General features: G+C 37.0%; 1 protein-coding gene across 11 annotated transcripts in view; it reads left to right on the top strand.

Moving 5' to 3' along the window:
- Positions 1-15,201, top strand: part of KLHL13 (kelch like family member 13) — an 86,586-nt gene that overhangs the window by 58,710 nt on the left and 12,675 nt on the right. For all 11 annotated transcript variants that reach the window (XM_032123679.1, XM_032123684.1, XM_032123685.1 and 8 more), the window contains 4 exons: positions 3,632-3,773; positions 4,964-5,096; positions 5,353-5,549; positions 11,757-12,552. In XM_032123679.1, the coding sequence (XP_031979570.1) occupies positions 3,632-3,773; positions 4,964-5,096; positions 5,353-5,549; positions 11,757-12,552 (1,268 nt within the window). The remainder of the gene's footprint in view (positions 1-3,631; positions 3,774-4,963; positions 5,097-5,352; positions 5,550-11,756; positions 12,553-15,201) is intronic.

The raw sequence follows: 15,201 nt of genomic DNA, 5'->3' as shown, positions 1-15,201 counted from the left end.
TCTTACTACTATGATGTTCAATCCTCTCCAGACCAAGTGTGTGTTGAAGGTGGTTTTAACATCCACATTTAGAGCAGCTTGTTGTGAATTCTCACTACATGTTACTGTAGTTTTAACTTCTTTTAATTTTTGTTTCCTAACTTTCTAAAAGTCTGGTTAAAAATAGTACTGCTGCACTTCTTGTTCAATGATTTCTGTTTATCAGAACAATAGAATTAATTAGAAAGTGAATTAACTTTCTCCTTTGATAGTATGCTTAATTGTGATACACTGTACTTAAAGTAGAAAAATCAATATGTTTACATTCATTACTATTGAGTTAATTATAGTGCTTAGTAGATCTATGTTAATGAATGTAAATAATGCCTTTGGTAAGTGTCCAAACAAGACAGATCTACTGACTGTGGTTTTGTTGGGAATTCAGTTGGACATTCAGTGCATTTCCCGTCTGTTCTGGGTGTGAATGGCAGAGTTATTTCTGAAGCTTAATTTTACAGCCCCAGCAACAGAAGCTACATTCTGAATACTTTAAAATTTTGTTGCAGGGTATATGATGCAATGCTTGGGTTTTGCTCTGTGTGTATTACTGTTAACACAGAGCTTAAGCACTGTTGCAGTTTCACTTTGTCTTATAAAGACAGGTTTTTGTTGTGTGAAGATAAATGCTGAAGTGCTACAAAGCCAGTGACAAAGGCATAATTTGTGGTCGCTCTAGGAGTGCTCTTTCCCTCTTGGTAAATGTCACAGGGCTGGAATTCAGGGGATAGGTGCCTTATTGCCAGGTCTTATTGCTGACTTGCTTTGGAACTTCTGCCAAACCCAGCTCCTGAATGTCACCTTCTGCAGAAGGGAGAGGGTGCTCAGCCCTCCAGAACTGTTAAGCTGTAGATTAGAAAGGTGCTGTTTAACAAGAACGAAACAAACAAAAATCCCCAAGCCCCCACAAACAAACAAAACCCATATCACTTTTTTTTTTGTCATTGTTTTTTAGATATAAGCCAAAACCCATATAGGATTAATATAATCTGCTTGTCTTTATTCACATGGAATCATACACAACCAAGTTAATGTTTAAGACTAGAATTGTAACAGTTACATTCTGGTGAATTTTTATAGTGTGGAATTTGCAGTTTTTAAGGCCGTAGTCACATGTGCAGGTTTCTGTCCATGCATAACAGCAAATGTGGAAGAGAAATAGTGAAAATCTTTTCTGTAGAAGAGCTTCAGGTGGTGAGCTTCTGAGTTTATGTGTGTGATATAGAGAACTGCTCATTATATATTGAAAATCAGGTAGAGGAAATAACTGCTTATAGCCACACCAGGCATGTTGAATGTGTACTTTTAGGTATTGCCAAGTATTTTAAAATTTATTATATCCTTTCTGTTGACTGAGCAGTTTTAACAAAGTATTGTGTTCTATAGAGGACAACCTGTAGAGGACACAGAAGTTGTGTGTAATGTTCAGAAAAATGCTTCCATTATCCCAGCTGTTCTTGGAATAAATGAATCATAGTCAAGGTCTTTGCCTTCATTTGTAAAATTTATGAATTACGCTGTCTGTCAGGAAATCAAGTAGCAATGTGGCAAACATGGCAAAAAGCCCACCCCAAACAGCCAAGAAGGTTGGTTTACTTGTCTATTTCTTTTCGTAATGATTTTAAACGATGTGTTAATTTTCTGTTTTCTTCTGAGTTCAGAGAAAGCAGTTTAAATACTCCTTCGTGTAACATCTGTCTGATCTGACATTTTGGGAAGATGCTTTGAGAGCAGAGAGTCAGATTCATGCTTGTTGAATCTGTTGTTCTTCCCACCCACGCTTGCAAGTCTACCCACATTATTTCATATTTCTTCTTAGAAAGACATGTACAAATTTAGAGACTGGATGTCCTTTGAAATTATGTAAGACTCTTGCCTCCATGCGATTGTATGAAAACTAAAACAAACAAAACGCACCAAACCCAAAACACCCTAGAACAGAGTGAACAAAAATATTTTGGGTCGTGAGCTAGCAACTTGCTTTGCTGCTCTGTTGCATAGTTGTATTTGTTGGATGCAGAGATAGTCTGGAGAGCCCTTTTCTAAGGTATACCCTGTAAACTTTGTTTAAATGACTCTGGATTTGTTTTATAAAATAGATAACTGTGTTTCAAAAATAGCACAAATCTTGCATGCTGCAGTTCATCCACATTAGTTTATTCAGCTGAGTACATTAGAAGTCACAGCTATTTAGATGTACCCTTGTTCCTACAATGTTATGTCTGTGTGCATAAAATTTCACTGTTTCAAACCCCTGTACACTGTTGAATGGTGAATTTGTTTTGAATATGTTTTTGTAGCTGACCTTTTGTACTCATGGGTTTGAACAAGGCACATCGATGCTATGAGGGTAATATGTGAGTTTCAGAAAGTGCTCTATATGGTCTCTGTACCTGAAGAAGGTGGGGGTAAATATTTTTTAAAAAAAGGAAATTATAAAAATTATTTTTCTTCCACAAATTCCAAATTTGTCCTCACATAGTGATCATAATCAAAACTGGGGAAAAGGAGGGGGATTTAAGCACATTCTTGTTACCTAATTTCTGAAACTAGCTTGGAGGCCAATGTTTTAACCTGCATGTTTAAATAATCTGGAAAACTTCTTGTATCTGAAATTTGCAGCAATTACGTCAAATGACCATGTATCTTTCTTGATATATGGAGTCTTTATTAACAATGGAGATGCCCTCTTCTGTGGATTGACAGCTTATGTTTGCTAATTAAAACTGTGTATGTGTTCGTTATACCTCTATCCAGGCTCATAGGTAGCACATTAGATCCCCGAAATTATGGAAACTAGTTGTTGTTAATATTTCTGTAGATGAATTTTATTTACATTGTAATAATAATTACAGGTTAGCATACTTAGGCTCTCAGATATAACCTAATTTACATCTCAAGATTAAAATAGTAGGCTAATAATACTGCAGTAATTCTTTAACAATTCTACCTAAAAGTAGCTCATCCTGTCTAGATTTGGAGAGTAAGTGCTTGGAATCAAATCTTAAATTGAAATTATGAAGTGTTTCCCTGCACAGTAGCAAAATACTGGATATCATGTCCTAAAAGAATTCTAATTGTGTGTTTCTAAAAGCAGGTTAAAGCTGCAGTTTGAAACTCCATGATGTATTTTTTCTATTATGAATAGTCATGCATGAATGAGGTAATGCAAGCTGTAAGAATGAAAATACTTTCTTTAATATTATGCTTAGAGTTTCAATGTTTCACCAGTTTGCATGGAAAAGCTAAGATGCTTGATTTTGGAAACCAGATGAAACCTCTACAAGCATCCTATAATACTGGAATGTAGAAATAACACACTCTGCAAGTGTCTAAATCAGGGAGTCAGGGATGGAAGGAAAAGGAAAAACTTAGTAGCCAAAAAGTACTTACACCTTTTTAGAGACTGTTAAGGCTTCACTTTCTTGAATTAGCTGAAGGGAACCACTAAGGACTGATTCTGTTGCCTGGTGATTTTTTTTCCTGTAGCCTCTGTGCTGTTGCATTTCATCCCAGAAGACTGTGGATTTAGAACAAAAGATCACTGAATGAAAATGAGTTCAGTCTTAAGGTTTCTCTGTTCCAATTTTCTTAGATCTCTGGTGGAAGAGGAGGATCCTCATATGAAAATATCTCTTGGTAACAGCGATATGGGCATCTCTGCCCATCTACAGTCTTCAAAGACAGGAACCACAAGATTTTTCACCAGCAATACTCACAGTTCTGTGGTATTACAGGTAATTAAATATTCTCATGCCTGTATTGAGCTGTACTGAGAATTTTGGCTGCTCTAAACAATGCATCCACTCAATAGATTTTATCAGTCTAGTAATTTCTATAAAGCCTCAAAAATCCTCATGTTTTTGTGCTGTCAATGCCCACAAGTAAGCATTGCTTGGGACTTCTTTTCCTGTGAGGTAGCGGTTCAACTTTTAGCAACAGCTTGGAAAAAAACCCCTGGCCTTTTCCTGGGGTCATATCCCAGTCCACTCTCAAGTTCTAAGAGGTAACAATGTTTAAACTCTGACCTGACAGCTGTATCAAAGAAGCTCACTTAAATATCATCATGTGATTACATTAGACATATCCCTAAGATGGCAGAGCCCTGCAAGGTTTGTTGTAATGCCCTGTGCTGGGTCTGACTATGGCACTACTGTGTGGTAGAGCACCTATAGAGACAATATTTACATTCTTGCTAATATTAGAAAAATACGAGTTTGAAGGAAAATGTTTTATGTTTGAGCTTCTGTTCCACACTGAATGAAGGAGTGTATTTAATCCATCCTCTAGTATCCACAACTGGGTACATCTTTGGAGGAAATCTTGTTCTAGGAAGCTGCTGTAGATGACTTTATTTTTTATTACAGTTAGATGTTATAAGTAATTCAGACGAGATCAGATGCATAATAGGAGCTTATTTTGGAGTTTCTAGCCTGTCAGCTTTGGTAACAAATTTGATAATCATAGAACCAGGTAACAGCTTTCCTTTCAGGCCACAGACTTTTGCAGCCTGTTAGGTTGCAAACCCCTTAAATTGCTATGGAACAGAATTGTATCTAGAATGCATATGTGACCAGAAGGGGTAGGTCCAAAAAAGATAGCAGTCCCTACCTGAAACAACTGTTATTGTGAAAGCTTACAAAAGAAACTCCTTCCTGAAAAGGACTTAATTTTTGGCCCAGTGTACTTTGCATTCATCAGCTGTATCTGGAAAATAATGATTATTCTGCTTGTTTTCAATGAATAATAATCATTGATTATATTAGAGATAATGGTTTTAAGATGATGAATTATTTCTTTGTCACTTTTTTGGACCTACGGTACATATGTACATAAAAGTAAATAAATGTTTACATAAGGGAAATAAAAGAGATTCCTACTCTCCTTCCAAATCAAAGGGATGCTTTACATTGTGCTTTTCCTGCAGGGTTTTGATCAACTTCGAGTGGAAGGTTTGCTCTGTGATGTGACGCTTGTTCCTGGAGATGGTGATGAGGTGTTTCCTGTCCACAGAGCAATGATGGCTTCTGCAAGTGATTACTTCAAGGCCATGTTCACAGGTGGTGTTTTTATTAAAGCCATGTACTGCTGTCTCCAAATTGCTCTCATTCAGGCACTCAGACACAAGCTCAGTGCTGTGTGTGAATCAGTCCATGATTGCAAACAACACTGGTGACTAAACATCTCTTTCTGTACTGTTGCATATGGGGTTTTTAAATTAAATTTTAAATTGATATTTTAATTATCTCTAAATTTATGAAGTAATTTCAACCCCATCAAAACTATCATATACATTTACCTGCGTGTCTGTTTCAGGAGGAATGAAGGAACAAGATTTAATGTGCATTAAGCTTCATGGTGTGAACAAAATAGGCCTAAAGAAGATCATTGATTTCATCTATACTGCAAAACTTTCCCTTAACATGGACAACCTTCAGGATACTCTGGAAGCTGCCAGTTTTTTGCAGATTTTACCTGTTTTGGACTTCTGTAAAGTATTTCTTATCTCTGGGGTAAGACTATTTGTTTCCCATTTACAATGTTTAAGGCCTTGGTATGTAGTTTTGGTTTTTTTCTGTAATTACACTTACATAATAGTCACAGTTATGTCTAAAACTTGCCATTATTCATGATTTGGATTCACAGCGAGCAAATCTGCTTTGTAGTTTCCTTGAAAAACTTGGTTTTCTTCTGAGTATTATGTACAGTGTGACTTTGATACAAGCGTTTCACCACATCAAAATTCTTCACTTACATGTCTGATATGTTTCAGTCTCCCTGCATGACTGCACTCACTCTTAGCATTAATCCGCTTGCTGCATTCATTAGGTGTGCTTCAGTTACATTCACTTTATTGCTATAGTTACAGCACTTCCATTTCAGAATGGGGGTGCAGTTATCTGTTTTCTGACTTAAACACAGTATATAAGCAATACCCAGACCTTCAGTACCCTTCCTTGCCCTCCTGTCCTGCCAGAAAAGGGGAGCACCTGCTCTGTGGGGCTGTAGAACAGCAGTGGTGCAAGAGCTGTGCTGTCAAAGCAGTTCTGCCTGGAGAGACACTCTGCAGTTATTTTTAATGTTTCCTAGGGGTTTTCTAATGTTGATGTTAATTGCTTATATACCTTACTAGAAATCTGACTTTAACAGGAGACTGGTGTGTTCCACACGAATTACAAGTATTATTTGGAATTCAACTTTTTGATTCTATAATGAGAAATACAGAAGCAGGTATTCCTGTTGCTCTGCAGAGTACAGGCTTAGAAATATGACCTCCCTAACTGAAAATATGTACCAGGATTTATGCAAACAAGAGGACTCCAAGCTGGTAATAACAGCAATCTGTTTCATACGAGGTGTTAAGAGACATTTAGGCTTGATAATGCCCTGTTTTGCTTTTAATTTGGAAATTTTTCCAACTGACCAGTCATCTGATAATGTTGTGATAATGTTTCATTAAGCTTAATACTCTTCAGTCCTACCCCACCTATTTTATATTGCTCAGTGGTTTTTCACCCTCCAAAATGATGCCTCTCCAAGTTTGACATTGCTATAGATACCAGCTTGGAAAAAGGTCTTGGTGGTGCTTTGAATCAGGTATTTGAAAAGGGCTCCCTCTGATGGGAGCTGAGCGCTGGGGACGCTGTGTTGCCTTTTCTCCTTTCTGGGTAGTGCAGCTGCTTGTTTATTTTGTTTTGTTAAGGAAAGAACTTTTTTCATATTAAATTGTGTTGCTGTTTAAAAATGCTCACTCTCTGAAAGTATGTTCAGTTGTGATGTTGACTCAGTCACTGTTTTTGTTCAAATAAGAAGTATCTTGTTTGATACTGCATTTTCAAAGAATTAGGAAGGCTTTATTAATTCTCTTAATTTTATTGATTTTTTTTTTTTTTCTGGAGTACTTTCATTTAGACCGTTGTCTAAGGGGATGTAATCTCATTCATGGTATAGCTCTAGAGGAAGTACAAAATTGAGGTTGTGCTGTTAGTCTAGTTATGTTCTTAGCATCCTTATATAAAGAATTTTTGAATGACCTTACTTCTGAATTTGTTGGAACAAGAGTTGGTGTGCAAATGAGCTTCTTTTCGAAGGAGCATTTCTGTAAATTAAATGAATATTCTGAGCAAGTATTGAGGTTATTTCTACTGAAGTTAATTGGCTTGAGAGCTGATGTAACCATTCTGAGACAAATGCTTAATTGTCTTTAAATTGTCTGGGGAGTCCATTATTAAAAGATTATAGAACTTAGTTTATGTAAGGCATAATGTAATTGTCTACTTAAGGATAAGAGGATACTGGAAATATTTACAAAGAAAAACTGAAGCTTAAGGTAACAGCTTAATTTGTGTAACAAAAATAATGAGACCTTCAAAGAATAGAATCTGTTGTAGCTGACTTGAAAGTGTTTTTTATTTGCTCTGCATTTACACCCCTCCTGTCAAGTAGCCCATTGCTCTGATAATCTTTGCTCTGCAACCAAACAGATTCTCAGAGAAACAATGGAATACTTCCTAAGATGTTTTCAGTCTTACTGTTACTATTGGTTTAAAATAATTATAGCTGTACAATAGTCTAGGACTACTCTCATGTCCACATCTAAATGAGCCATAATGTAACTAAAATTCATAAAAATGGCATGGAAGTGTTTTCAGAGTAGTGAGTTCTAGACACAATACTGATTTTGCAAAAGTAGCAGCAGTGTACAAAATGGAGAAAGATGAGAAACTTATCCAAGTGAATTATAGCACTCAGGAAAATCACAGGGTAGAGGGGAAGGGGTTGTTACATGGTAATTAAAGAAAACATTCCCAAACATTGAAAATGAGTGTCTTGGCTGTACCTCCATAAAAATTTTATTCCTTCTAGAATTTTGTGCTTTACGCTTTTGTAACTACTAGGAAATAGTCAAATATGGAGGGCTTAATACTTGGAAGTCGTGTCTTGTCAAAAACTTGGTGATCTGAGGATGGAGCAAGTTAATCTGTTTTATGGGAGTGTGGGATTTAACCCTGAGACCAGCTCTGACAGCCACCAGAAATTTGACTTTTGTACTGCAGGGTTACAATGGATTCTGTTTTCTGAGCTGGTCAAATTTCTGTGCTGTTTCTTCCAGGCTTCTGTGTATGGGAGCCCACAGGAAAATTGAGGGTTTCAGGAGTATGTTTGCTCTTTTAACTTTGACCCTTTGAAACACTGTATTAAGTGCTTCAGTGTCTAACAGTCATTGAAACAAAACAAAGTTAGACACCTGATTGTTTTGTGGTACTGGGTTTGAGGGCCTGATTTTTTGTGCATGTTACTGGTCTTGATCTGTTCTCCAAGGCTCTCATACTTACAATCATTTTGCTGTCTCCAGTTTTGTAGTATTTTATAGTGAATAAGTTTTTATGCGAGCTTGGGAAGTGGTTGCTTCAAAATTTCAAAGAATTAAGTGAACTGCTTTCTCAAGAAAGTACTTTGGCTTTTGGTTTGGATTTTTCAGGTTGTCATAACACTGTGCTGTGCTTGACCTTTCTTTTTTGAAAAGCTTTTTAGTATTTTCTGCAACTTATGCTTTGTAATGAGCAATTGCAATGTGAATGAGCAGCTCTGCTCAGTAGTCAAAGTCCATGTAAAATAGGATTTATTTAAATAAAATTCTCAACTCCTTGTGCAGCTGCTTAGCTGTTTGAATGTTTATGGCTTTTAGCTCTTCCCTTGTGAATATTTTTACTAGTTACTGGATACACTATACAGTCAGTCTTATATTTTCACCTGGTATTTCCATTCCTCCTGTTTACTTCAGTGGGATTTCCAGAGTAGCAGTTCCTTCTCTTTGTTGAAGAGCTCCTGATTGACTGACTTCCACACAGGACTATAGCATGAGTCAAACTCCTAAAAAAACCAAAACCTCCCAATGTTTGGGTAACTGAAGTATTTATTTTAATAGCATTATTGTACTGAACTCTGTCCAGTTTTGAATATTCAAGTAGAAGTAGCTATTGCATTTCTTTCTGTTGAATGATTTTTTTTTGGCTCATGATTTAAGAATCTCTAGAATATATATTTTTATTACTGTTAAGTCTTTGCAATATGATTTAGCCTGGTACATTGATTATTATCTTAGAGCACAGTAAAGAGGGTAATAGTAATTTTGCAAGAAAAGTAACCTCTAAGACAATATTTAATATGGCACACTGATTTGAGGTGAGTGGTGGAATTTGATAGTGAGCCAAACATAGTGTACAATTTCATAAGCATAATGAGAAGTACCTGCAATCATATATGAAAAAAACAACCCTGAGTGCAGTACGGTCCTAGTGGATTAATAAAGGCGGTATAAAGTAAATTTTTTGAGAATCAGGGATTGACTGGAAACTGCTGATGCCATGTTCATCAGTCATTAACAGTGTGTAATGTGTCAATAAATTTCTCAAACATAAGAAGTCCAGGAATATGCCCAGTGGCATAGATTTACAGTGTAGCATAATTATGGTAATACATAATTTGATGCACGCTGGGCACTTGATAAGTGGCAGCCAGTCAGCAATAGCTCCAAATACTTCATTGCATCCTGAACATGTGCCAATGGTACAGAACCTGTACAGGTTTTGCTTTGATCTTTCAAGTTCAAGTGTGCCTTTCTTGTATATAATAATATCTGACTGCTTACTTTGACGTGGAGGAAGTGCTGCATTTCTCTAGTTTGGTGCCAGTAAATGTATTGCCAAGTAATTTTTAAATACAGTAACTGTATAGCAAGAGTTAAGATTTGTGGTATACTGCAAGTCAGCTGTTTGTTATGGGGTGATTTTTCCATTGCTTTATTTTTGTAATGCAACTTGAAAGAAATTTTAGAAGTAAGAATGTTCTATTTAAGTTACTTAATTTATGGCATGCAGTTATTTCCACTATGCAGTTAATTTATGTAAATTAAAATACCTAAAAGGAAGTGTGCAGAAATTAGAATCATAGAATGGCCTGGGTCTGAAGGGACCTTAAAGATCATCCAGTTCCAACCCCCCTGCTCTGGACAGGGGCCTTCCACTAGACCAGGTTGCTCAGAACCCCATCCAGCCTGGCCTTGAACACTTCAGGGATGGAGCAGCCACAGCTTCTGTGGGCAACCTGTTTGATGCTGACCCTCAAAACCAGTCAGAGAATGTTTTATGGGCTGTTGCTAGTTGGCGTGATTATATTTTAATATAAACAATGTGGTCTGTCTTATAATACAAAAATTATTTCCATGTATATAAAGCACAAATATTTTCATAATAGAACTCCTGACAGTCTGCTGCACATTTATGTTATAGATAGGATCTGATTACAGGATTAGTAAGCATTTCAAGGTGTGTGAATGAAGACTGGATGACTGTAGATCTTAACTCTAGGGCAAGTTAGATCAGTTTCTAGTGAATTAAGAAAATCTCCTCTTCTTGTACTCATTAGACATTTGAATTGTCTGGTATTAAAGGACAATGATCAGATTGAGTTATACAGTATTAAAATCTTCCAATCTCTGTCATGATCAGAAGGTCATTTGAAGGTTTTTGAATTCTTAGGCTGCGGTTGGGTCATAGTCCTCAATCTTTATAATCTTTTAGAAATAACCATGAGATTCATAAGCTTCAATTCTTCTGGCATTACAAATATAATAAGAATCACAAAGTTGTGGAAATGGTTGACACTGAGTAGGGCTGACATGCACAGAGACTAGAACATGTGTAAATGGAGCTTGGATTGGAATAAGGTTTGAATGCAAAAAAGCCACAATTCTCAGCAAGAAGCATTTGATTGACTTCCTGTGCACGTGTACCAGAGAGCTTGCAGAAATGAACTGCCTGGGTTCACTGAAAACCCACCAGAAGTTATGCCCCATACCTGCCATGTTTCTGCCTCTTTGTGCCTTGGATCCCAAATGACCTCAGAAATTCAGGAGCCAAAGATATAAAAAGGTAGATGCAGCTACAGTGTAAAACAGATGATTACCGAGGTACAGTCACTCGAGTACTGAGTTAAATTAGGGTGTGATCCATACTGCTAAAGCATTTAATGAGCTGGGTATTTTTAGGAGAAATCCTCCTAGGTTCATTCTTTTAAAAAATTATGTATAAACTAAAATCATTACCTTTGTCTTATTTTTGACATGTATCTAATTTGAACAGAGTCTGTAAGAACACTGATTTATTAAAGATCCATTTTTGTTTTGAAGGAATGTATTCATGAGATTGAACACTGTAAATATAAGTTGTCTGAAATACGTGGCATGCAGGGGTTAGGTGTGCCATTCTCTTCAGTTTTATTATGCCAATACAATTTTAATAATGTCAGAAAATGTCGAATGGTGAGACTTTTGTTTTGCTCTCTGTAACCTTTGGCTGATCACCTCTCCCTTAACTTTATTTTCCACGTCTTTCTTACGAAGATATTTTCAGAGTTTTTCCAAAGATGAAGTGCTATATAATTGTTATGCATCATCATTGTATAAGGCATTTGACATAATGTATGCCATCTGCTTGTTACTTGTCTCATTTCTTTCCTCAAAATAAGAAATAAATTGGGTCTCCCTTTGCAGTCATGAATATATATACTTCATTGAATATTTGGTTATGTGTAAATCACCTTGAGCATTGCGAAATGCTGAAATATTGCTGATTCTACAGTATTCATTAAATTTTACATTATCATTTAGACACCAAATTAAGAAAGTGTTTTGATTCCTTTTTCTGTTTGCTTAATAGGTTTCGTTGGAAAACTGTGTTGAGGTTGGGCGAATTGCCAACACATACAATCTCACAGAAGTGGATAAATATGTTAATAATTTCATTCTGAAGAACTTCCCCGCATTATTAAGTACTGGTGAATTTGTGAAACTCCCCTTTGAACGTCTTGCCTTTGTGCTTTCAAGTAATAGCCTTAAGCACTGCACTGAACTTGAACTCTTCAAGGCAGCATGTCGCTGGCTACGCTACGAGGAACCTCGCATGGAGTATGCTGCAAAGCTCATGAAGAACATCAGGTTTCCCCTGATGACACCCCAGGATCTTATTAACTATGTTCAGACAGTGGACTTCATGAGAACTGACAACACCTGTGTCAACTTGCTTCTGGAAGCCAGCAATTACCAAATGATGCCATACATGCAGCCGGTGATGCAGTCAGAGCGGACGGCCATCCGCTCGGACAGCACGCACCTGGTGACCCTGGGGGGAGTGCTCAGGCAGCAGCTGGTGGTCAGCAAGGAGTTACGGATGTATGATGAGAAGGCCCACGAGTGGAAATCCTTGGCTCCCATGGATGCACCGAGGTATCAGCACGGCATTGCTGTGATCGGGAACTTCCTTTACGTGGTCGGGGGCCAGAGCAATTATGACACAAAAGGAAAGACAGCGGTGGACACAGTCTTCAGGTTTGATCCTCGCTACAACAAGTGGATGCAAGTGGCATCTTTAAATGAGAAGCGGACCTTCTTCCACCTAAGTGCCCTCAAAGGACATTTGTATGCAGTCGGAGGTCGGAATGCAGCGGGTGAGCTAGGTGAGTCCTCCTGGAGCCAGCCCCATGCCTTTTGTTGGGCCTGGAAATACCCTGCTGCCCAGGGAATGGGTGGAGAGAAACAAGTTGATGTCATTGGAGTGCTGCTGCTTTCTGGGAGTAGTTCAAATGCAGAGAGGAATTTGTCTGGATAGTACTAGAAGTTAATTTTAGAATGGATCCCACAAAAAAAAATTCCAAATACATATGTCTTGTGTATTGATGCATAACATCCAATGTCTTGGCCTTTGCCATAAAACATGAAGTAAGTATGTATGTCTGCCTGTGAAGTGTGGGGGAATGCAAGTGCAGTTTTAAAAAGAAAAAAAAATTAATCATTACTTCCGCTGAGAAACTAAATCCACTCCTAAGGGATACATGGCTCTAGCTGAAACTCACTGTTGAATGAACATTACATTTTAAAAGACACAAATTTTCTGGAATAGTATTTGAAATGCCAAGGGGTTTTTTGGTGTGTTTTTTTTGTCTTAATTTAATGACAGTGACTTTTTTCACTCACAGATTAGTGAGATTCGGATACTCTGATGTTCTGGACTTTTTAATTATTAAAAATCTTATATTTCACCTATGATCTTGTGAGTACACAAGTAACTTATTTGTATGAATGACTGAATGACTCAGTCCTGGTGCCTCTTCTTTTCCCCCCTTGCAAATGATACTTAATTTAGCTTGACCAAAAAAAACCCCCAACCCATTAAAAAAAAAAAGGAACAAAAATCCCCCATATCCATTTCCGGGAAACAAGATAGAAACAAAGAATAAATACATGATAAGTTATAATTTAACAAAAAAATGCAGAGGATGACCCCTGTTAATCTACTGCATTGTGCAAAGCCATAGTGATGTGCCTTTAGTCAAGTCTGGGGTAATGGACTCAATTGTAAATTTATCTGTGCTTTAAAATGGAAATGTTACAGAGATTATGCTTGGAAGTTTAGCATAATATTATATCTAAACCAGATACAATATCTCATTATTTAGTTTGCTGCTTTCAGCCCAGTACTCAACTGTCCTTGCAGGTCTTTGTGCCTTCTGCCTCTTGCTTTTCAGAAATGCACAGGTATCTGTAAGTGCAGTGAGAAACATTTTTAACTGAAACAATACAAAACCTGATTTCTACTGCAGGATCTGTGGCTTCTTAAAATTACTGCGTCTCGGTTATTCACATACACAGGTTTTTTTTCATTGTCATGTTGCAAATTTTCGTGGGAAACATACAGTTAAACTGCTTCCACCACACAGAAGTCGCCTGGCTTTGCTATAAATTTAAAATCCCTTCCAATGTTTGATGAAATGGGACATTTAAAAACGCCTCCTGTTCCAAAAAGATGGGAAACTGTTTAGCAGTAACTTGTTTTCCCTAGGCAGCCATTTTCTGATGCAGATCCTGAGGTTTTCAGAATTTTTTACTATGTGTCACTTTATTTACCTGAAAATACATCCTAAACAATCTCAATATCCTCTAGAAGACTGAATGTACAAACTAGCGTGTATTGATCTTTATCTTGAGTATCAGAAAACCTGGTAAATAGCTTCAGTGAGCTATTTTTTAACAGTATGAATTAATAGCAGATAATCAGATTGCTCACCTTGCGTACTATACAATCTGAAGGGTTATAAAAATGTCAGTGAAAAAGTTGCAAGTTGACAATTTTGTCAATATTTCATATTGACAAAATCAATATGAAATAATACTGTCACTAAGCCAGTGCAACCTGTATATGAAGGGGGCTTTGAGGGCAGCATTACGTTAAATTAGATCAAGCAGTAGCATTCTGCTGACCTCAACTCTTCTGCTTTCTTTAATTAAAATACAAACTTTATCACCTATCGAAAATTATTCTGTAAAGATATCATTGAAATACTGTAGCAATTTGCACACAGACCTGAAAAATGCCACTGGATCAGTCTGTGGGAAGAGCACTCTAAATGCTAAATATTGTAGCTGTCTGATGCTTTGATTTGAGGCTTCAGGTTCTTTCCTTGTTAATTGTGAGGTGAGTCACTTTTCATTTTCATGTTTCTTTCATAAACCTTGACAACTGGAAGATGAAATCCAGCTTAAACTTCCCATTCTCTTCAGAAGAGAAAAACTCTCGGGCTTTTCATAGAAGAGAAGGTCAAATATGTGTTGGACAGATATTAAAGAAGTTGCCCTTGGGTTCAAACTAATTCCAGTCTGTTGTTAGAGAGGAAAAATTCCCAAAACCTGAATTCAGCTTTCTGGAAGATCAGCTTTTATGGAAAAGAGCCAAAGGATTAAAGTTACTAAAACTAATTTTTTTTTTTTCTCCCGACATTCACAGGAATAAAAATTATACTTTTTTGAGGCTTTTATCAAGCCTTTTCAAAACAGTTTTCAGATGTTTCATCTTCTGAGAACTTTGTAAATGCCACTTTCTACATCTGTAATACTTGCTTTAGTGTAATAATGAGCTGCTGTTTTACCAGTGCATGCCAATGAGAAAAGTTTGGCTCACTGGAAAGGATGAGTGAATGCCCATGTATGTGGTACATGTGTTGGACTTCGGTAAATGTATCCTTTAAATGTCCTGAATTATGATATTACAATTTAGATTTTTCAACCCTGTGACAGCTTAGGGCTGTGCAGAATTAAGCACCACTCCTGGA

This window comes from Corvus moneduloides, chromosome 14 (genome assembly GCF_009650955.1).
Source record: "Corvus moneduloides isolate bCorMon1 chromosome 14, bCorMon1.pri, whole genome shotgun sequence".
Taxonomy (NCBI): domain Eukaryota; kingdom Metazoa; phylum Chordata; class Aves; order Passeriformes; family Corvidae; genus Corvus; species Corvus moneduloides.
The sequence above is the reverse complement of the archived record's forward strand: the minus strand, read 5'-3'. Positions and strand labels throughout refer to the sequence as shown.